General features: G+C 47.6%; 1 protein-coding gene across 1 annotated transcript in view; it reads right to left on the bottom strand.

Annotated features, from left to right (window-relative positions):
* Positions 1-938: 938 nt before the first annotated feature.
* Positions 939-24,368, bottom strand: part of LOC140403294 (phospholipid phosphatase 3-like) — an 84,999-nt gene continuing 61,569 nt past the window's right edge. Inside the window, exons 5-6 of the mRNA XM_072491111.1 lie at positions 11,462-11,638; positions 939-4,917 (exon numbers count right to left, since the gene is read on the bottom strand). Coding sequence (XP_072347212.1) covers positions 4,816-4,917; positions 11,462-11,638 — 279 coding nt within the window. The 3' untranslated portion in view covers positions 939-4,815. The remainder of the gene's footprint in view (positions 4,918-11,461; positions 11,639-24,368) is intronic.

Raw genomic sequence — 24,368 nt, forward strand, 5'->3', positions numbered from 1 at the left:
TCAGGGAACCACCCCTCTATTGGAGGAAAATCGATACCGATGATTGGGAAAGACCCAATTAGTTGAGCCAAGTTCAAGGCCCGCCCAAAAGAGCGCGAAGCCCTTTTGGGTATAAAAGGTATTCCCCAAGGGAGAACGCCCTCCTTTGGCTTTGGCTCTCAGCGAAGAGCGAGACCAGCCTAGCAGCTACACCAGACCAAGTAAGTTCCAAGTCAACGCACGCTACGAGATAGACGCTCCTAGTTGCTACCCTGTAAACAGCTCAACCCAGCAGCCTCAGAACCAAGGAACGGCCATTGTTCCTCTGACTGAGTGGGCGCCCGAAGCTAAGTATAGGCCTTAGTAATAGTGGTAGTTTAGTTTGTAGAGTTTATGCATGAGTAGATTTGACTGTGTGTAAATAAATGAGCATTGCTTTTGAACTTACTAACTGGTGTATCGAGTCATTGATCAGTATTCGGTTCTGAACCTTGTGGCGGTGTTGAAAGATACCTGGCGACTCTTGAGCAAACGTAATTAAACAGAGCCAAATTAAGAGCCAACCAAAAGTTAGCAGCACAGCGCCATGGACCTGGGCTCACTGTCTGTGCGGAGTCTGCACACCCTCCCAGTGTCTGCGTGGGTTTCCTCTGGGTGCTCCAATTTCCTCCCACAGTCCAAAGATGTGCGGGTTAGGTGCATTGGCCATGCTAAATTGCTCTTAGTATCCAAAAAGGTTAGGCAGGGTTACTGGAATCGGGATGGAGGTGTGGACTTACGTAGGATGCTCTTTCCAAGGGACGGTGCAGACTCGATGGGCCAAATGGCCTCCTTCAGCACCGTAAATTCTATGATTCAACCTGGGGTTGATTTATTACATTAACCTGTATTTATATCAAACCTGTATTGCTGTCCAGTTGAAATTCAACGGTCAATGAACAAAAAAAGCATAGCTCTCATTAAAATTGAAAAAAGTAATTAACTTTTATTTACAATAAAAATTTTATACACATATATCTTTGAGGTTTCTCACACATTATACTCACAATTTATAATAATATACACCAAAACCCTCGGGCAAGGCTTTTAAGGTGTCTACAAAAGTTGCCTGATACAAATATGGGATATAGCAGCACAAAGAAGCAATTCACAATCAGGCCTTTTCCACAACTTTAGCAGACATCTATAGAATTCAAGGCTTGTGTGGCCAATTGCTGCAATGATTTACAAACAAGACAGCCTTTTCATTTCTGGATCCTTTGTTTAAATCCAGCTGAGACTGATGGGATGGAAATCTCGCCTCTCCGGGCTGGAACGGTCCCAAGTGAAATCATTTGTCTGAATTTTGTCTTAATTGAGTCCTTGTTGGGGACACAAACTGTCCATGGAGTTAGATACTGAATGCTACACTAGAGATGGGATGTTCGAAGGTTGGGGTTAAGCCACATTAATGTAAGTAGGCTTACATTAACACTGCAGCAAAGTTACTGTGAAAAGCCCCTCGTCGCCTGTTCGGGTACAGAGAGGGAGAATTCAGAATGGCCAATTCACCCAGCAGCATGTCTTTTGGGATTTGTGGGAGAAAGCCCACACAGACACAGGGAGAACGTGTAGACTCCGCACAGACAGCGACCCAAGCCGGGTACCTGGCACTATGAAGGTAACCACTGTGCTACTGTGACACCCATTATTCATTCCTCTGTCCACTTTGCGCAATGACATTGACCTACATGAACAAAGATGTACTAAACACAATGTTCATGCAAATTGAAACACTTTAATGTTTGTTGGACCTTACACAAATTGGAAAGTATTGGCCATCCTTCGAAAGTGGATTTTAAATATTTTGGGATATTCCTGACAACACGATAAGGTGCTAACGATACGAGAGTTAATTTTTCTTCACTGTTGGCAGCAGGGCAGATGTGTAATGATGTTATACAAAATGGCCCAAATCTATTTTAACAAATACTTAATCCCTATTCACACAGCGGGAGAAACTGGAGCTGGGTTGAATAGTCACGACACTTGGGGGTGGAGAACAGAATTTTTCAATTAGACTTGGAATTTTATTCCCACTTTTCTGCTCAGCTGAAGGCAGTTTTTCCACAGTCCCCCGTCCCCCCCCCCCCCCCCCCCCCCCCCATGCCAAGTTTCACCGAGGCACTCTTCCAAGTTCAGCTTTCACAGAATAAAATGTCACTTTGTCCTTGAGCGTTGCAATGCAACCGGGGCATGTGACACGAATAGGAAATTCCCCAGAGGTTTGGAATATTCCGAATCCTCCACTTAACACTGGATTAAGCTCAGTAACATTTAACCGGGGTAAATATTTCACAACGCTCTCGCTAAACAGGCAGCGAAATTAGTCAAGAGCCAACAGCAACACGACAAGAGATTAATACTGGGCGTCCAGTGCAATTGCACCACCATGTCTCAAGTTTCAGTGTGGCATTTCTGAAACAACACACTAATGTGACCACTTCCAAGTGTAGACGCAATGAAATTCTCAGGCGACAAGTGGTTTAATGCCTTTCGGTTCAGGCAAATACCTCCAGGAAGGATAAAATATCACGTAGAGTATGCTAAAACATCCAAAGTTAAGAATGGAATAAAATGGACAAGTTAAACAGATCTAGCAAGTATTCAACTCAGCGTTATATACATGTTTATTAAACGGTAAAATAACCAAAGTATTGGGATTAAAATATGGATCTCAACTTTGTCTTTTGACTTGAATTGAATAAATAACAGCGGAATCGAACTGACAATGTTCCAACGAGCCAGCTTTCTGATCGGTGCAGACTCGATGGGCCGAATGGCCTCCTGCGGCACTGTAAATTCTATGATCAGCCGCCAGAACAGCCCCATGTCCGTTGGTCTCTCGTGATTATAAAGATCTAGTAACTACTTGAATCCACTCAGTTGCATGCTTGGGTCTCTCTTCTCATCGCTCTCTCTGCCCTTCCTCGCACTGTCTTCAGATTCAGCCACTACTCCTTCCTCTCACATTTGACAACTCCCAATTAACCATCAATTCCTATTCCTCAGCAACCCCCTTCATAATTCTAGAATAGATCAGGTTGGATTTTCTATTGCCCTTTGCACAGATTGTCAATTCTTTGAGGCGGCATGTTAGCAAACTGAGATTGTGTGGTTCCGTTATTTCAAACTGTAATCGCTGGATTAAGAATTTTAATCCAAAAATGTTGCAAACAAATCAGCTAAATACATATCAAATTGAATCGTACGAAGTTCCCTATGAACCAAAAGAAGAACATGCTGAACAATCTCAGCAGGTCTGACAGCGTCTGTGGAGAGAGAACTAACTGCTGTCAGACCTGCTGAGATGGTCCCGCATTTTCTGTTTTTGTTTCAGATTCCAATATCCGCAGTAATTTGATTTTCTAGTTCAATGCAAAGTCGGATCAGGCCTCTTGGAGCACTTGCTCTGCTTTCTGATGGAACAGAAGTATCCCCCAAGCTGACCACTTTTCAGAATAGGCGAGTCGAAAGCAGATACTTCTCATGGGTCTAAGTCACCTTCTGGTGGTGTTGCTTAAATTAACCTTTCATCATGACATTGGTGGCTCTTCTTTCGGCCATTTTAGGTGACTTGTTTGAATCCATTGACGTCTAACTCATTTTGCCTCAGGTAGGCCTAGATGACAATGACCGATGGCTTATTTCAACCCATATTTGCTCCTTCTCCCGGTCACTTTACAAATTCCTTCAGGGCATTTGATTTAAAATAAATCTAAACGGATGCCTCAAATCTTTGCGCTTGAGGATTCGGATGACTGCGCACTAGAGGTAGAATCGTCACTACCATCAATGTTCTTAAACGTTTCATTCTGTCTAATGCCATGTCTTTCCCACAAGATCTCCCAACGTCATTGATTGTCGACCTAGCTTTACACTGCGGTTAAAGAGTCTGGAAATGGAATTACTTCTCTCACCATCCACTTGTTCAAATGAGCAACATATCAGTTCGAGAGGGTGAACAGGAGCCATTAGCAAAATATGGCATCAAGCTAACTCCTGGTTTAAACACCATTTGTTACAGATATAATAAAATTAGGTAATTATTTTGGAAAGATATTAGCTTGTTTTATCTCTATACTGAATAACTGGTAAATATCTTAATTGCAGATTCTTCAGTCACAATGATACATGGACAAAAGGCTCAGCATAATCTGTGACCCAGAATATTAATTACTCATTACAAATATAGTATACATTGTCGCTCACAGCATTAAGTATGTCTGTATATGTGTGCGTGTGTGTGTAGGTGCACGTGATGGGCGCATGTGTGGTGGGCGCATGTGTGGGATGTGCGTGTATGTGGTGCGCGCTTGCACGTTGTGTGCACACGTGATGGGCGCACGTGTGCTGTATGTGTAGGTGTGCATGATGGTGTGTGGGTGAATACACTGTGTGCGCGCGCAATGTACAGAGTGCCCATATGGTGCTAGTGTCTATGTTGTCAGGCACTTGAGGGTTGTCACCTTAGAGAAAATAGAGAAATTGTGATTGCCTAACAAGTTCAAAATCCATTAGTAACTAGAACAGAAACTGTAACTGAAAGAAGTGCTCAAGCCAGAAGGCTACCACGGAAAATTCCAGATGATGATCACCAAGCTTCCAGTGAACATGGCATCAGGGACTAGCCTGGAAAAAAAAAAATGGTGATGAAGCCTTGCTTGGAGAATGTTCCGGAGATTAAAAAAGAAATGGATAGTTTTCTTTCAGCACTGGTTTCTTAATACACTTGTGGTGCTCGATGGTTTTGTGCTGGATCTCCAACATCACTTTATGATCTTGACACTCATCCCGCTAACACGTTGTGTGATTGGTCTGTATGGAATTGTCTGCACAAACGTTCGATTCTTTTACTGTCTGTTTCTTAGATTTAAACATTTCCGAGATGTGGAAGGCCTGAAAGACAAAAAGAATATTGCAATGATCACGCACTATTGCTGGCTAAATCACCTTTCTCAAACCATCGGACTCATCTACACAAGAATTGGCCTTAAGTCAGTCAGGTCAATGAAACGTTGCTATGGTCTCTCCTATGGTTGGCTTACTCACTGCTAAGTAGAACAAAGAATGCAGCACAGGAACAGGCCCTTCGGCCTTCCAAGCCTGCGCCGACCATGGTACCGGCCTAAACTAAAATCGCATGCACTTAGAGAAGAAAATGAAAATCGCTTATTGTCACAAGTAGGCTTCAAATGAAGTTACTGTGAAAAGCCCTTAGTCGCCACATTCCGGCGCCTGTTCGGGGAGGCTGGTATGGGAATCGAACCGTGCTGCTGCCCTGCCTTGGTCTGCTTTCAAAGATGATTCAGCTGTAATTCTAATTCAGATCCAACACCCCAGGCAGGCCCACATTGAGTTACATCCATGCAGAGGAGATGAGAGATGGACATTGAGGTAACAGCATGGTCAAGGTGGTGGTGCCAGCTCAATGCAGATACTGCCACCCAGCTGCAGAACAGTGGCCTTCTCCAGAATGCAAATGTGCTTCCCTACTCTGTATTAGTCCAAAGATCAGCAATGAGTGTTAGTAATCAGGCTTTGCATACCATTTAACAGACCATGCTGTTAGCCGCAATGATGTCCTCTATATGGCGTGAAGTGTCACTTGCTACACTGGGAAGCTTTAAGGAGATATTGCTGCCTCGCGCCGCCGTGAAGCATATGGAGCGTAGTACTATTCAGTAGAGAAGATGTGTGCAGACATTAGTCCAGTCCACAAGAGGGTCATTTAGGAGTCTGGTTTTTGAACCTGTTAGTGCGTGCTCTCAGACTTCTGTATCTCCTGTCCAATGGAAGAAGTTGGAAGAGAGAATAACCCGGGTGGGATGGGTCTTTAATTATGCTGCCCGCTCTCCCAAGGCAGCGGGAGGTGTACACAGAGTCAATGGATGGGAGGTGGGTTTGGGTGATGGACTGGGCGGTGTTCACGACTCTCTGTAGTTTTATACGGTCTTGGACCGAGCAGTTGCCATACCAGTCTGTGATGCAGCCAGATAAGATGCTTTCTATGGTGCATCTGTAAAAATTGGTAAGAGTCAATGTGGACATGTCGAATTTCCTTAGTTTCCGGAGGAAGAGAGGCGCTGTTGTGCTTTCTTGGTGGTAGCGTCGACATGGGTGGACCAGGACAGATTGTTGGTGCTGTGCACACTTAGGTATTTGAAACTATCAACTAGCTCCACCTCAACCCCGTTGATGCAGACAGGGGCGTGTACAATACTCAATATGGATATACATAATTTTAATTCATTGCCTGCTGCTCATTATAAACAAAGCCCACATTGAGCAGATGGAGACTCACGGCACAGACTAACTCACTTCAGCTTTGTAACTGCGGACTATTAAACCATATCCCATGGCCTTGTTTTCCTCCCCTACCCCTGTCTTGACACATTGATCCCTTATGGGCTATTGTACAGGGATGTCAGGCACCATCCTGAGCCTCAACTAACTTATTATTCATGTGTCATAATTTGTCAAACTATTCAAAAATAGCAGCATTACTGCCAAGACTTATTCTATCCACAAGTGACGTCATTAAGTGCACACTTCCTAGCAGGGGGTCACGGATACCAATTGGGGTGGAAACCACTGATGATTTCCAAAGATTAATTGAGGTCAAATACAGCACTCCCACTCTGCCTTGGCTCTCTGCAAAGACTGGGGGTAGAGACTGGAACTTTCCCAGTCTGTGATATTGAATCTTATGAGGCTTAATTATATATCCTCTCATACGAGAGCTCTGTCAAGTAGGTACAATATCACGGATGCTATTAGTTTAATTTGCAGACAGTGATAGATACGGGGAGCTGCAACCCAACCACTTATGCCTCACATTGAGATTATTTTTCAGAAAATGAATATGGGAAGTTAAAGCATAACTTAATTATCTAAAGGTTAGTTAAAGTACCAGTTTTAATTCCACGATATTTCTAGTACAAGATTGCATTAAATAAAATGTTAAGCAACCATTACTACAAAGAGCTTTATGAGAGCAGCCACGTCTATCGAACTGTAACATTGTTGGCCCCCAAGCAGAGGTCTCGGCCCGAGGAGTACTGTAATCTGCCAGTGCCCGACAGCACGACAGATCTGCTGTCCTCTGAAACGGCAACACGGTTTCCCAAAGCAACGTACAACAAAATCGAAGCATTGCAGTGGGATGAAAATCAGCGTTTGCCTCAAGCTGTGGAGGTTAAAGCTGCAAACGCTGACGATTCATTTCGATGTAGGCGCAGGCGATGTAGACACAGGGCGGAATTCTCCCAAACTCCCCGCTGGCACGTCGGATGGCGGGCATGGCCATTAATCGGATTCGCGCTGGCGTGAATTTACAGTGGAATCTTCTGCTGGTGCCCACCATGGAGGGTCGGAAAGTCCGCCAGGGGCCAGTGTGAACAGCATTTGCACCCTGTTAATGGGAAGCAAATAAAGGCTCCCCACCCTGCGGATTGGTCATGCTAAATTACCCCCTTCAATGGCAAATTTAAAAAAGAAATATTCTTAAAACCACGAAAATATTGTCCTGCTCCCAGTTCCTGGAAAAGGATTTACAGCTATTTAGCCACCAGCACTGTAGAACGGATTATTCTCACATTACCCACCGACAACAAATATTGATATTGTGCTGAAACCAATTAACACCTTTCCTCACATTATCCTGACATTGTGGGAGGATTTTCTCGGGCTGATGGGGTTAGGATGGAGGTGGGCGGGTGTGTAATTTCACACCACCGGCCTGCGTGCCAGCTTTAGGCACGAATCCCCACCCCCGCCAACTCATGCCTTGTCTGGTCATGACCTGCATTTGACCCCGATGATGGCGTTTACCGCCGAAACCCAAACTCCTGTCCCAGAACTCCTCCTTAAAACGATGCTTTTCTTCGTTAGCGTGAGTCTCACTTTCCAAATCTATTGGAGCTCTGGACCTGCTTAAACAGCAGTGATCGTATTGGCAGTCAGCAGCTCAACGACAGATCATTAGAGTCCAGAACCACATGGGTAGCCGTGGTTCAAATGTTTCTACCCGCTTTAGGTGCATTCTTGATGCAGGCATCAATCAAACCATTGGATGGAGCACAGGGATTATTATCTGATAGTAAGAAAAGTAAGAGGACATCTTCTTTGCCTAAAGTAAAAAAAGTAAAGTCGCCATAGTCTCAGATGACCATAGGCAGTTCTCCGCTTTGTGTGGAGCAGTGGATAGAAAGCCAGTGAAAGGTGGAGATTGACAAAGGTAAAGGGAATGTAAATGGTGGTGGTCAAGGCTAAGAAGGGCGCTGACAGTGGCACATTAAGAGACCAGAATGTGTTAGTAGCAAATCAAAGGTGAGCAGTGTGTCAAAGTCTATCAATTAGAATCGGCCTTTCTAATCAGAGGAATGGAGGAAGGACACAACTCGACTACAAGTGGGATTTTCCATGCCCGCCCACCCCCACTGGCATGTTTTGCGGCGGAAGAATTGGCCTGCCACTGAGCAGCAGTGGGAGTTTCCAGTCTCGTCGCTGTTAACGGCTTTCCTATTGCCCGCACCCTCCGCTGTCGGGGATCCCATGGGCGGGGCTGGAAGATCCCGCCGGTGCGAAGGGCCAGGAGCCTTTGACCTACTTTGCAAATACCCTGGTGTTGAAATAATGCACGTAAGAGATCTTTTAAAAAATACTTTCATTGAACATTTTCTAATGAATAGAGAACATTTAATATAAAACAAAACACACCCTAAACAAAACCATAACCCCCCAAGCAGACGGTGACTAGCTCTCTAAAAAACAGAATGAAAGTACGCCATCTTTTATAAAACTTAACGCATACTTTATTTTCTCACAATACACAAACGCCATGAGATCCCCCAGCCATACAGATGCCCTGGGTGGAGAAGCTGACCTCTACTCCAACAGCACCCGCCTGTGAACGATCAGCGAAGTCTGAAACATCCACACACCCCTCCCCGCCCCCGCCCCGTCTGCAACTCCGGCCAGACTGACGCCCCAAATATGGTCACCAGGGGAGTGGGCTCCAATTCCATCTGGAGAATCGCCAATATGGTGTTGAAGGAGGAGACCCAAAATCTCACCAGCTCAGGACATGCCCAGAACATAAGCACATGATTTGGGAACCCCTCCCAAAGCGCTCACACTTATCATCCACCCCCTCAAACAACCGACTCATCCCAGCCGTGGTTAAGTGCACCCGGTGCACCACCTTCAACTGGATCAAGCCAGTCTCACGCACGATGAAGAAATGTTCACCCTACGCAAGGCCTCATGCCATGCCCTGTGATCTAATTCCACCCACAACTCCACCAGGGGTGCCGTATCCTCTGCCATTCTCCTCCCGTAAATTCCCAAGGTGCCCCCGCTCCTCCATCCCAGTGAGTGACAGAACCCTCTCCAACAATGAGACTGGAGGCCCAACCGGGAACGACAGGAAGACCTTCCTCGCAAAGTCCCTCAACTGCAGATATCTAAAGTTGTCCGGATGTGAAAGCCCAAACGCCTCTGATAACTGTGTAAGAGATCTTAACTGATGACGGGGTTAGTCTACCTCTCAATGGCTCTCACTTGCTGTGCGTGTTAGCAATGCCTGTTGGCCAAGGTACAGGAGGTGAATTGGTGGACCTGGTGGGAACTCTTCATTCGAGGGGAACCCATCTTCCCAGGCGCTAATGCATTCCTCTCGAGTCTGTTGTGTAACAGGTGTGACTCGTTCCTTTTTTATAAATTTAGAGTACCCAATTCCCCCCCCCCCCAAATTAAGGGACAATTTAGCGTGGCCAATCCACCTACCCTGTACATCTTTTTGGTTTGTGGGGGTGAGACCCACGCAGACACGGGGAGAACGTGCAAACTCCACTTGGACAGTGACCCAGAGCCGGGATCGAACCCGGGTCCTCGGCGCCGCGAGGCAGCAGTGCTAACCACTGCAACACCGTGCCGCCCAGGGGTGACTAGTTAAGGGAGACATTGTCACTGTCAATTCCAATTCCAGCTGGTCTACACTGATTGCAGCAATCAAACTTCCAAATCAGTCAGGGCATGCAGCAGGGTCAAGTAAGGTTCGCCGTGAAACAGGAAAGATTTTCATAATATCTCTGTCGTCAAGAGGAGTTATTTGCAATTGGAAACTATGAGGTTTAGGCTCTGCAAAGAATTGAGTCATTGTTATGCAGTTGCAAAGTGACAAGCTCTTTAATTTCAGACTATGGTATCTGCATTTACTACAATCTGCTAAATGCCAGCATAATAAATATCAATATTCATAGAACATACGAGTGCAGAAGGAGGCCATTCGGCCCATTAACTCTGGGCCGACCCACTTAAGTCCTCACTTCCACCCCCTCCCTAACCCAATAACCCCTCACAACCTTTTTGGTCACTAAGGGCAATTTATCATGGCCAATCCACCTAACCTGCACGTCTTTGGACCGTGGGAGGAAACCGGAGCACCCAGAGGAAACCCACGCACACACGGGGAGAACGTGCAAACTCCGCACAGACAGTGACCCAGCGGGGAATCGAACCTGGGACCCTGGCGCTGTGAAGCCACAGTGCTATCCACTTGTGCTACCGTGCTGCCCACAGATAGCAGCACTCTCCAAATTTTCACCTCGTGGGTATTTAAGGGGTATTTTTGCTTTACTGAAACATTTGATACCTGATCAATGGTGCACTCTCTTATTCTAGTATTTTGCTTTTGCCAGAAAGGAAAATGGAATCAAAAAGTATCTTGTCGTCTTCCTGTAGTTGGAGGAGAGTCTAAGTGCCAATCTGTGCAAGTTAAGGTGTCTGATTCGTAGTGAGAGAAAGTGTCCATGCGTGCCTGTATCTGTATAAATGTGTGAGAGATTGTACCCGAGAATGTGCACTTATTGTTGTTTGGGAGAGTATGGCTGTGCATGTCCCTGCCCACGCACGGGATGGTGCGTGTCCCTGCACATAACGGTGTGGTATGTCTCCCTGCCCATGGACCGGGTGGGGGTGGGGGTGTCCTTGCCCATGAACGGAGGGGGTCCGTGCCCATGAACGGGTGCCCCCCCCCCCGGACGCTGTTTCAATATGCCACCTGGGTATGACTGCGGGACCCTCGCCATCAAGCTCACCTCGCCAGGGAAGCTAGCGTAAGCCCACCAGATGCGTAATTAATTATATCAGGGACGGTAGATATGACGCGGTTTCCCTCCGCAGTAGGAAACACTCCCTGTCCCCCACAATGGGCCTTAGTGTTTGCTGGCAGGATTCCGCCCACTGAGTGCATTCAATCATAAATGGTTTCATGAGTTCGGCTGCCTCTTGTCTTGACTGATTTTCCATCACGACTCACTGAATACCAATTGGTAGAAAGAACCTGGGATAATATTTCCCTCTCCTGGGCCCATCAGCCGCCAAATGAGTCCCGCTGCCCATTTAACTCAGTATAATTAGAAAAAGAAATGGAACTTACAATCCAATAGGCGATTATCACTCCTTGTAGGAATCCCACTAGCACGTCTGATGGATGGTGCCTGTAGTCTGAAACTCGGGAAAGTCCGGTGTAAAATGCCATCATGACTAAGAGTGACTGCAGGAGCGGTCTAAGCAATCGTGCCCCCTTCCAGGTAAACCGGGCTTCCAGATAAAACTGCGAAAGAAAAGACAGTCTTAAACAATAGAGCCAACCTTCAACATTGCAATGTTCCCTGTGATGGTGGCAGCCTGTATGGTGGTGTGTTTCCGTTTTCACTGCCGACACCCTGTAACACATGCTGACACCCAGAGATCCCTGTAAATATTAATCGACCCCTCAGGGACCATCCACAAATATTAGCACTCTTCCAGGGATCACCAACACATTCCTCAGACTCTCCTGTCAATGTGAATGCACTCCCAGGGACCATCTACAAATATTAACACTCTCCCCTGTAAATACTGACATTTGGACGCAGGATTTCTACAAATACTGAAACACTCTCAGGGTTGTCTGGCATATATTAAAACGACCCGGAGAAATAATTGGGTACTCTCTAAATTTATTTTTAAAAACTCCCCGGGATGCCCTACAAATGGTAAAACACTCCTAGGGACCGCGAGTAAATATTAAAACATTTCTATCTAACGTGGGGGGGTCCTTCTACAATTACTTAATAAATTTTTTAAAGTACCCAATTCATTTTTTTCCCCCAATTAAAGGGGCAATTTAGCGTGGCCAATCCACCTAGCCTGCACAGCTTTTGGGTTGTGGGGGTGAGACCCACGCAGACACGGGGAGAATGTGCAAACTCCACACGGACAGTGACCCGGGGACTGGGATCGAACCCAGGTCCTCGGTGCCGTGAGGCAGCAGTGCTGCCCCTTTCCTACAATCATTCATGGGGGACGTGCTGCAATAACTGGAGGGGCTGGGGGAGGCTCCTACAAATACTGACAGTGTCAGGGTCTCTCATCCAAGTTTATGAAAGACTTGCCAGATACCCGGGGCATATTTCTTCCATTCATAGTATATAGGGAAATAAATAATGTACTACTAAGTAAACAAATACAGAATATATACATGTATACACGCACATGCATACACGCACGCACATGAAGACTGATGGATCTGCAGGGTATACTCTCCTGTTCTCTCGGGGTGCTAGGACCCCAGTTTGAAAGCTCATCAGTCAGAATGAGGCCTAACCTGGCAGAATATATTGACACACACACTCGAACGCTCCCTGAAGCAATCTGCAGTTTTATTATGTTGGGGGGATTTGAACCTACAAATCGCCCACAGGAGAAACCCGACAAAGGGCAGCATGGGGGCCCGGTGGTTACCGCCGCTACCTCACGCCGCCGAGGACCTGGGTTCGATCCCGGCCGCGGGTCACTGTCCGTGTGGAGCTTTCACATTCTCCTCGTGTCTGCGTGGGTCTCACCTCCACAACCCAAAAAGATGCGCAGGATAGGTGGATTGGCCACGCTAAATTGCCACTTAATTGGAAAAAACTAATTGGGCACTCTAAATTTATTGTAAAAAAAAAAAAAAGGAGATATCCGATAGGGGAAATTGTTTGCGGTCTGTGGAAGGAGCAGGCCAGACTGAGTGAATGCCTCAAGTCACCTCAGGCTAAGAGAGTGTCGGTCTTAGGTTAACTGCGTAATCCTACAGCAGGCAGGGACACTGGAACACTCGAGTGCGAGAGTCGGAGCTACCAATGCTTCTGATGAAATATCAAACTGGGACTCTATTCAACTATCCCAGCGGATACTGAACTTCTCACGTTAATGAGTTTCACAGAGCCCCTGGCTCAGATTCCTCCCTCAACCAGTAACACAGAAAAAAACATCTGCAGCATTTCACGGTGCACAAAATGGCTGCTGTATTTTTAGGACAGCTGACACCGTTTGAAGCAACGAGGTGATCCCAGTCTCATCTCTTTCCAAGGTAGACCGTCAAATTTATTTTCTCCCCATACCTTCCACCTCCATTAAAATGTATCCTTTTATTGCTTTTCCCAGCAATACAGCCCTCCTGTCCAAAGCTGGAAATATCGCCAACTGTTTATGATTTATAATTACTTCCCTGGGCTAGAATTCCGAATGGCAAGCCATTTATTTAAATAAGTGATCACTGGTATTCCGATCGGAAAGGCTTGGCCAACATCCAAAAGCACAATGTGTCCCATATACACGGATCAGAAAATATCTAGTTTAGTTTGAAAATATAAGGAAACCGTTATAAATCAAAAATGGTGCAATATTAAGAATAAATATGTTCCTAAGAAATCCTCTGCTATTTTAACAAACGCCCCTAACTTTTGCAAGGATGGTAGACAACACGACTGCCAGCAAAGGAAGTCTTTTTACAGACAGAAATTCCTCCTTTTATGTTTTTCTCTTCTTTTCTTCCATTCATCCGCCCCCGTTCTTCTTTCATCCACACAGATATCCCACAGTGAGCTACAGATAACACTGCTGTGATAGACTCTGTAACATGCAAGCCCCTCGTCAAGTACCATGTCCTCAGATAACCATTATAATTACCACTCAAAATACTTTCACCACCGCATGCATCCCAGGGATGAAAGGTCACGCTGGAATAACTCGGGGGAACCTTAAACATTTTTAACCCAGTGACCCGAGTTTGAGAAGCACTTTAGAGACTAAAGGAAACGCAGAGTGGAATTTAATTCAGACAACCGTGAGCTGGAGAGCCCAGGGTTGCTTCCTTTGGGGAAGGTCCACGTCTTAAGAGGCAATAGATCGAGGGGGGCCTTCTCTGGGATCAAGGACCCCCGGGGCTGGAAATCCCGCCCCTCCCAAGAACTGCCGGCCAATCGCAGGCCATTAGCTCCTCACTGTTGTCAGCGCCATCAACAATGCATCCACCAATGACCCAGAGCCGGAGATGAGTGAGGGCAAGATGGGGGTTGAGGGGTAGGGTGGTTGGAAGAAAAGGTCGGGGACGGTTGCTCTCAGTGGGCCCCTCCTTTCATAAGCTGACTCCCTCCATCCCGCATTGAGTACCCACCCTCCACTCCCCAAAAGCTAATATGAGAGGGTTTGCTTTTCGGCCTTCTCGCATGGCGACTGCCCAACCCGCCACTGGGTGAAAACAAGCGGAGGGAGGACGAGGCCCTTAAATGGGCATTAAATCCCCACTTAAGGCCCTCAAATGACAACAGTGGCCCACAGGCCTACCTGACAAAGATCTAATTGGCACAGAGGCAGGAAAGGGGCTGATTTCCCAGCTGCTACCCTTCTGCCCACCTCCAAACTCACCTCAGGGAAGGGCATTAATTCCAGCTGCATTTGTTTTAATAGAATTTACAGTGCAGAAGGAGGCCATTCAGCCCATCGAGTCTGCAACGGCCCTTACAAAGAGCACCCTACTCAAGCCCACCTATCTACCCTATCCCTGTAACCCAGTAACCCCCACTTAACCTTTTTTTTGGACACCAAGGGCAATCTAGCATGGCCAACCGACCTAACCCACACATCTTTGGACTGTGGGAGGAAACCAGAGCACCCGGAGGAAACCCACGCAGACACGATGAGAACGTGCAGACTCCGCACAGACAGTGACCTAGCCGGGAATCGAACCTGGGACGCTGGAGCTGTGAAGCAACTGTGCTAACCACTGTGCTACCGTGCTGCCTATTTTAACAACAATAATTTCAAAACGTATCTTGATTGAAAACAACGACACTTGTAGCGTCGCCATTACACGATTAGCGGGCAAAGGTTCTCGCTGAGCCACCTTTGACCCTCATTCATGCGAATGATAAACTCTTCTGAGTTCAAAAGTAGAAGGTTCTCAGGAGAGAAAATTTAAAATTGTGGTTCAGCTGTACCGTGGGGAGGTTTTCGGTGGGAAATCATTCACGCGTGGCGTCTGAGGGGCAGGTTATGGCTTGCAGATTCATCATATTCCTGTAATGCCTGCCACTTCCAACCAGGGTGGGTTAGAATTTCCATGATCCCTCTTTCCTCCAATATCCGGAATAGTGTTAGTTTTCCATTGCCGCCCAATGGCCTTCCAAGTCAGGCTCTGTACACCAGCCACTCCCCCCACCCACCCCCCCCATCCCCACCTAACCTTTTGGACACTAAGGAGCAATTTTATCACGGCCAATCCACCTAACCTGCCCATACTTGGGCTGTGGGAGGAAACCGGAGCACCCGGAGGAAACCCACGCAGGCACGGGGAGAACGTGTAAACTCCACACAGGCAGTCGCCCGAGGCCGGAATCGAACCCGGGTCCCTGCCGCTGCGAGGCAGCAGTGCTGTCAAGTGTTTTAGAGAGAGTCAGAGTCATTCAGAGATAATAAATCGAGAACCCATTTGCCTTCCCAGAATACAGAAGGCGGAATTTATGACTATGGGTTTGGGAATTTACGACCATGGGTTTTTCATGTCTCCTGGTCGAGACTCCGCCTTGAGCCAGTTACATAACAAGGATTTGTGGCATTGTGCTATGGCTGTTGCAATTCAGGATAGCTGTCAGTATGTGACACACTGACAATTCATTTTTAGCTCCTTATTCCAATTTAAAATGATCTTCCATGTGACAGTGACAGGTGTACTGGGTCTTGGGGGGTGGGGGGGGGGTGTCAGTGAGGAATGAGGGTAGAAATGTCAGGTACTCACAAGCAGACAGAGACAGCAGCCTCAACGTCTCCCGGGAGAATGTCACGAGGAACACAGTGGGCAGCTGCACGCTTATCGAAGCTGGATGGCCACAGAATCGTTACGGCCGCAGGAGCAGGCCACTCAGCCCATCCTCCTTGCACAGCTCTCCAGCTGAACAGCATGGCTTAGTGCCCATTCCCCTGCCTTTCCCTGTGCCCCTGCACAAAACAGCCATCAGCCCTCTTGAATGCCTCGATTAAACCGGCCTCCACCACACTTGCAGACAGTGCATTCCAGGCCCCCAACCACTTCCCTGTGAAAAAGTTCTTTCTCACTTCGCATTTGCTTCTTTTGTGATTCACCTTAAATCTGTGTCCCCCTCGTTCTCGATCCTTTAAGGGCAGAACAGTTTCTCCCTTATCGATTCTGTCCAGCCCCCTCAGCTGGAGAATAGGCGAGGAGAGGGGTGGGAATGGCTTGGAGTTGACGCTATTGAGGGGAAAAGTCCCCCAATAGGAGAGGAACGGAAGGGGAGGGGTCGGCAGGAAGGCAGAGGAGGACAGGAGGATGGGGGAGGAGTGGTGGAGAAAAGAAAAAAAGGGAGGTGCAGGTAATGAAAACAAAACAGAAAGTGTTGGAAATACACAGCAGGTCGGGCAGCATTTGTGGGAAAGAAATGAAATGAAAATCGCTTATTGTCACAAGTAGGCTTCAATGAAGTTACTGTGAAAAGCCCCTAGTCGCCACATTCCAGCACCTGTTCGGGGAGGCCGTTACGGGAATTGAACCGTGCTGCTGGCCTGCCTTGGTCTGCTTTCAAAGCCAGCGATTTAGCCCTGTGCTAAACAGCCCCTAAAGTGAAACCACAGTTGTTTCAGGATGTGACCTTTCACTGCAACAGACATGTTCATTGTGATTTTCTCTCCGGAGATGCTGGATGACCTGTTGACTATTTCCGGAATTTTCTGATCTTATTTCAGATTCCCAGCATCTGTGGTATTTTTGCTTTCATGGTAGGCGCAAGCAGCTCAGGGTTGGAGCAGTAGCCATAATATCCAAACAAAGGGTCCCAGAGGGACTTCTGTTTACAGGAGAGAGGTGAAAGGTCAGAGTAAAGACATGGACCAATTAGGGATGAGGTTTAAAGAGCCAGGGGAGGGCGAAATGTTACCAGTGCGGAAGAGAGACCGGGGGGCCCGAGCTCCATGGGGAGACGGTGGCAAAGTGGATGGTCACTGGACTAGTAATCCAGAGACCCTGAGGCATACTCTGTGGACCCCGGTTTGAATCCCACCATGGCGGACGATGAAATTGGAATCCAATTAATATCAGGAATTAAAAATCTAATGATGACCATGAAACCGTTGCCGATTGTCGAAAACCCCCATCTCCTTCACTAATGTCCTTCAGGGAAGGAAATCTGCCGTCCTTGCCCGGTCTGGCTTATTTGTGACTCCAGTCCCACAGCAATGTGGTTGACTCAGGTCATGGGCAATTAGGGATGGGCAATCAATGCCGGCCCAGCCAGCGATGCTCACACCCCGTCAACAAATTTGTTTTTTTAAAACTGAGGGGCGCACAAGATGGGAACCGGCAATCACAGCTTTGGCCACTTCAGCCCATGGGAAGCAGCAGAGCAAGAGTGACTGGAATGAAAGATTCCCAGCAGGGTTATGGAAAACCAAATCCAAGGAAAGCAAGTCGGTTACTGGAATCGGGGCGGCGCATAGAGAATGCAGTCTCGGCAAGAAATCAACAACGAATGTCGCAGAGAATTGGTGGAGGAGGCAGCATGGTGGTGCAGTGGTTAACGCTGCTGTCTCACGGCGCGGAGGACCCGGGTTCAATTCCGACCGTGGGTCACTGTCCGTGTGGAGTTTGCACATTCTCCCTGTGTCTGCGTCGGTCTCACACCCACAACCCAAAGCACAGTGGTTAGCACTGTTGCTTCACAGCGCCAGGGTCCCAGGTTCAATTCCCGGCTTGGGTCACTGTCTGTGCGGAGTCTGTATGTTCTCCCCGTGTGTGCGTGGGTTTCCTCCGGGTGCTCCGGTTTCCTCCCACAAGTCCCGAAAGACGTGCTGTTGGTCAATTGGACATTCTGAATTCTCCCTCTGTATACTCGAACAGGTGCCGGAATGTGGCGACTCGGCGGTTTTCGCAGTAATTCCTTTGCAGTGTTAATGTAAGCCTACTTGTGACAATAATAAAGATTATTATTATTATGTGCAGCTTCGGTGGATTGGTCACGCCAAATTGCCCCTTAATTGTCAAAAAAATTAATTGGTTCCTCTAAATTTATGAAACAAAATGGTGGAGGCACGGAATTCAGGAGGTGGCCATTTTGTGTGCCCAGAATTGCAGTTTTTTTCCTTCACCGTGTAACCTTATCACAGGGTCGTTCATTCTCAGGTCAGGTCTCTCCTCCTGCGAATCCAGCACCACAGGAAGCAAGTTCTGGCACTGGAGAGCAGTAAGTGATCTACACCAAGCTCGGTCGACATTTGGAAGTCCTGTCATACCGGCCCCACCCTCGCAACAGCCTCCAGAGAGATGAATTTTTAGCGTTGAGCAGCTCGTGTGTGAAGGAAGGAGTAGCTTGAAAGAGTTTGTGTTTTGTTTTGGAAAGGGAAGCTCTCTGCAAAGGGGAACTCTACCCTATTTAAAAGGGACAAACGTGAACAGCTTCCTCACAAACACAATTTTCCAACAAGTATTCAGATGGGTGTGTCCGTGCATTGTGGCAAAGTTCAGCCTGAAGCATTGTCAATTTTCTTAGGGGGCGGGGGGGGCGACAATTTGTCGTCTTCCTGCTTGGTTAATTGCTTCAGGTTTCCCACCGACTGACTTCCCGACTCAGACACGGCGTGCCAAATGTGCAACTGCATTACATTGTCCCTGCGATCACTGACACTCAGCTCTCAGGGTTGAAGTGGACCAGTGCAAAATATCAAATGAAATCTCGGATAAAAAGAGGCCTGAACACCACCATTGATAGATGTTAGAAGATCTCGTGGTGGATTTGTATCTCAGTCCAGAACATCCACACAAATGTATGTTTGTGAAAGTGCTGCCTTGGTTCCAATTTGTCAAACCGTTGATGTTAATTTGAGTTTTGTACATCATATCTGGCCCACCTGCCCCCCCCCCTCCCCACACTCTCTACTTTGTCTTTGTTTTATGCTTTTCTTCTACTTTGCTTCCTGGCAGGAAGTTGCTGCAAGCTTCCACAACAAGGATCAGCCAATGTCAAAATTCAATTTTTCGGCAAATGCATCCACTTTCCAGGCCTTCGGATGCGTTTTCTGCTTTTCTCTGGCGGATACTGTAAAATTTTGGGGGCAATTAGATGCTTTGGAAGTGCGGTTGTGGTTCATAACGCGGGGAGATGTAGCTGCCAACGTGCGCACAGCAAGATCCACCAAATTGCAACGAGGTAAACACGCAGAGAATCTCGTTTGAACGATGAAGGTCCAAAGATGGAATCCTAGAACGTTTACGGCACAGATCGAGGTCGCTTGGTCCATCGTGTCTGCCCCAGCTTAATCCCACTTGCCAGCATTTGGTTCATAGCCCCTTAGGTTACGGAGGTTGAGGTGCATATCCGGATGCCTTCTGAATGGACCGAGGGGTTCTGCCTCCAGCACAGGGTATTTTTCAAAGTCAGGGTCGCGACCTGCAGGTGAGTCGCGGACGGGTGTCGGGAGCGATTGGCCCTGCCATTCCTGCGGTGGTTCCGATCACGGGACAAGCACCCAACAGCCGCTACCTGCTTTTACATCTAAAATTGTGGCCGCTCCGCCTTTTACATGGTGATGCATTAGGCTGTGTTGAGTCTTCAGCCCAGGGCGGCAGCAGAGAGCAGGTCATGCACCATGGGCGGGATTCTCCGAACCTCCGCGACCGGAGAATTGCCGCCATTCGCGTGATCGACGCCACGTCGGTCGGGGGCCGTTGGAAAAGGCCCCACCTGCGATTCTCTGCACTCGACGGGCTGAGTGCCCACTGAGTCCTGCCGGCATGGTTGTAATGTGGTTCCACCCGGCGGGAACTCGGAGTCACGGCTGATGGGTGTTATGGTGGGGGGGGGCGTGGGGGATCGGACACCGGGGGGGGGGGGGCCTCAATGTCAGGCAGGCCCGGAATCGGGGACCACAGATCGACGGGCCATCGCAATCCGGGAGCGACCTATCTTCCTCCGTACGGGCTCGCTGTGTAGCTCCGCCATGTCGCGGCGCCCGCGCTCATGCCCGGCCGCGCAGTCTGTTCAGCAGGGCCCCGCTGGCAGCCAGAGCTGTGGCACGCACGCCCGAGGCCTGCTAGCCCCCTGGAGAACGGGGAATCACCCTGGACTTGAGGAAAATGTCCGGAGTGATTCCCGCCCGTTTTCCGGCAGGCATGGGGAGAATCCCGATTTTGCAGCTGTTGTCAAGCAAGGCAGGTGAACTGTGAAGATCAATGGTTTGCGTAAAAGTAAGAGATGGCCAGAGACGCAAATAGGCAGTTTACCTATTGTTCCCAGCACGCCATTACATTCCCTCACAAAGGGCCACGCATTCTGATTGGTCTCTCAACAGGCGAAGTCAGACATATCATCTCCTGCCATCTTTCTTTGGGCCATCAAATCTTGCAGCCATTATAACAAAAAAAAGACACCAGGGAATGACGAACAAGATGAAGCAGAGGGAATTCAGGAGGGCATCACATCATTTACCTCAGAGTTCGGATGTCTCAATAAGCTAAGAATTGTACCACGCACCCTTCAAAGGCTAAAGGCACCTCGGAAGTATCGGTAGGTTTGAGGAACATTCCGGAGCTGACAATAGGTCAGTGTTTGATAACAATCCCCAAAAGAGATAGGCTCCGCATTACATGAAACCTTTTGCCAATTCTTTCCCTGAAGGTAAATGATGTGTAAACAGAATGGGCTGGATCCAATTGGAGGCTGCAGACAGGATGTGGGGAGAGTAGAGAAAAATGTTTCTGTATTTGCATCACTGAAAGGCAAGCTCGTCAGCGTGCGTGGGAGTAAGGAGTGTGCTAAGCTAGAAGTGGAACATTATATTAATCAGAATCATATCAAGTGGCGGTCTCCTGCATTAAACATCATGAGGCACAAGATGTGTTGTTTTACCGAGTGCAGTCCTAACCTGCAGAGCAGCTGGATCACCAGGCTCAGTCATTTTCATCTATTAAACAGGAACAAACAAACGTACATTGCCCACATGTGTAATTCATGCTCCACACTTTGTATACAATTAGTCACACGTAGTGAGAGCCTCTTTCTCCTCATTTAAAACCAACATCTTTTTAAAAATACATTTAGAGTACCCAATTCTTTTTTTCCAATTAAGGAGCAATTTAGTGTGACCAATCCACCTACCCTGCACATGTGTGAGACCCACGCAGACACGGGGAGAATGTGCAAACTCCACACGGACAGTGACCCAGGGCCGGGATCGAACCCGGGTCCTCGGCACCGTGAGGCAGCAGTGCTAGCCTCTGCGCCGCCGTGCCGCCTTAAAACCGCCATCTTTGACCACACCTTTGGTCATTTGTCCTTCTTTCCCGCACACACGGCTCAGTGTCAAGTACTGCTGCGTAACACCCTGCGAAGTTGGGACGTTTTATTACATTAAAGGCAATTGGAATGGTAAAATAGTGATAATGTTACTGGGTAGTAACCCAGAGGCCCCCTCAGGCACGGATTCCAATCTCACCGCAGTAGCTGGTGGAAAATGTTCGTCTCAGTAACTGCGACCGCAAAACTGTGGGATTGTTGCAAAAACCCGTCTGATTCAAGATGGCGAGCTCTCTCCCCGTCCCTTTTCTTTTATCTCCTATCAGCGTTCTGACCTACGAAAACTATTTTCCTCTTCTTACATAGTTACTAACAATGTTCTTCTATGTTTTCTTACAGATTTGAGACTCATGTATTTGCTTTGTTTGGCCCCTTGTTGCGCACTGTAACCAATCACTGTTTGTCGATGTACCATTTGTCAATGTTCTCTGTTGATTATTCTTGTGCCTACTATGCACGTACTGTGTACGTTCCCTCGGCCGCAGAAAAATACCTTTCACTGTACTTCGGTACATGTGACAATAAATCAAATCAAATCAAAAATCAAATCAAAGATTCACGAATGGCGTTACGAGGAGGAACCCGCCATCCTTGCCCAACGTTGCCGATATGTGACTCCAGGCCCACCCACAGCAATGTGGTTGACTCTTAACTGCCCTCTGAAATGGCCCAGCAAGTCACTCAGTTGCATTAAACTGCAATAGCGAAGTAGCACGAAGCGGACCCTACTTCCACATGTGCTGTGCGGTTCAAGAAGGCACTTGGCCACCACCTGCTCAAGGGCAATTATGGTGGGGCAACAAATACCGGCTCAACCAACGACCATCATATCCTGTGAATACATTTAAAAGCAAGTAACTTTAGAGTACCCAATTATTTTTTTCCCAATTAAGGTGCAATTTAACATGGCCAACTCCCCTAACCGGCACATCTTTTTGGATTGTGGGGGTGAAACCTACGCAGACACGGGGAGAATGTGCAAACTCCACGTGGACAGTGACCAGTGAACGGTTGGAGAATTCCGGCCCATGTGAGCATCTCTCATGCAAACCGATAACAGTTTACCGCACTTTCGGACTCTTGGTCCTTCTGATTCAGACCAATATGGCTTTATTATAAGGAGCACGGCCCATTCCCAGAGGAAAGATAAAAAGTCGTTAGTTGCTGCACTTATCGAAAACAGGTTACATGGCAAAGGTGCGTCTGGTAACAGAAAACGTTCTGGGCCTGTCAAATGTGTCAATTTTGCCAAAGAACAGCCCAGTTAAATGTCCTTCAGTCCTGAATCCCTTCTCTTCCCAGCTGGGCATCCAGGACCTTCCTGAAGCTATTTATACTGTTGACTTTGATATTGTTCTGTGGTAATTTATTTCAAAAGCTGATTACGTTTAAGGGAAAAATGTGTTCACATATGTCGCCTGCCAAGGCTCTCACTTTGCTGACAATGCAGTTTACAGTGAATGTACTGTTTCTGAGATTCAGTTTTACTCTGCATGCCAGCACTAGTGTTGAATGAAATCCAGGCAACACGTTGATAAAACTTGGTTAATTTTGCCTCATGAAGCTAAGGTGGAAAGAACATTTTTCAGTTAATTTTACACCCTCAGCTGGGGTCATCGCCACAGAAAACTTTCTAGGGCAGCAAATTGGCTCAAAATCACTGGTGTACACGCTTGTTGGCCTGGTCACTGAAAGGCGCTAACCATTCATAAGCCAACATCATGCATGGTGACTTCCAGGCTGATGTTTGATAGGATCGTCTTCTTCCAAGGCAGTTCCCTGAAATTACAGTTAATTTGTGCCCATTCCGGTTCGATGGGTTTATCAGCCATCCGGAAGGCAATGTGCGATCTCCAGACTCTGGCAGGTGGTGGTGCTGGAAGGGTCAACAACTTCAGGCTGTGAACTTTCCCATCCATCATGACCGCCCCCCCTCCGACCCCCCACGCCCCTTTGTTTTCTCTATTCGGTTCCCCTAGCTTGTCCCAACACTATCCACCCCTCCTCCACAAAGCCACTGTCCTTGTCGTTCTGCTTTGTCCCCACTGTGCACTCACCTCTGGTTTCTTATCAACACATTCTGCCATCCTACCTTTGCCACTATTGATAATAATAATCTTTATTAGTGTCACAAGTAGGCTTACATTAACACTGCAATGAAGTTACTGTGAAAAGCCCCTAGTCGCCACACCCCGGCGCCTGTTCAGGTACACAGAGGGAGAATTCAGAATGTCCAAATTACCTAAAAGCACGTCTTTCGGGACTCGTGGGAGGAAACCGGAGCACCCGGAGGAAACCCACGGGAGAACGTGCAGACTCTGCATAGACAGTGACCCAAGCCAGAATCGAACCCGGGACCCTAGAGCTGTGAGACAACAGTGCTAACACCTGTGCTACCATGCCGCCCGTGCACAATTAACGACCCTTTGTCTCATGTCCAGAACATCTTTGTCAATCTCTCCTTATCTTGAACCGACACATTCTGCCCCACCCCCCTGTCCCAATATATAATTAATCACATTTCTCTCTATTCTCAGTTATGTAGATGGGTCAATGGACTTGAAACATTAACTCTGTGTTTCTCTCCCCACAGATGCTGCCAGACCTGCCGAGTTAATCGAGCATTTTCTGTTTCTATTTTAGGTAAATTTGTTTGGAGTATTGGTGCGTTCCATCCGA

Source organism: Scyliorhinus torazame, chromosome 27 (genome assembly GCF_047496885.1).
Source record: "Scyliorhinus torazame isolate Kashiwa2021f chromosome 27, sScyTor2.1, whole genome shotgun sequence".
In the NCBI taxonomy this organism is placed as follows: Eukaryota; Metazoa; Chordata; class Chondrichthyes; order Carcharhiniformes; family Scyliorhinidae; genus Scyliorhinus; species Scyliorhinus torazame.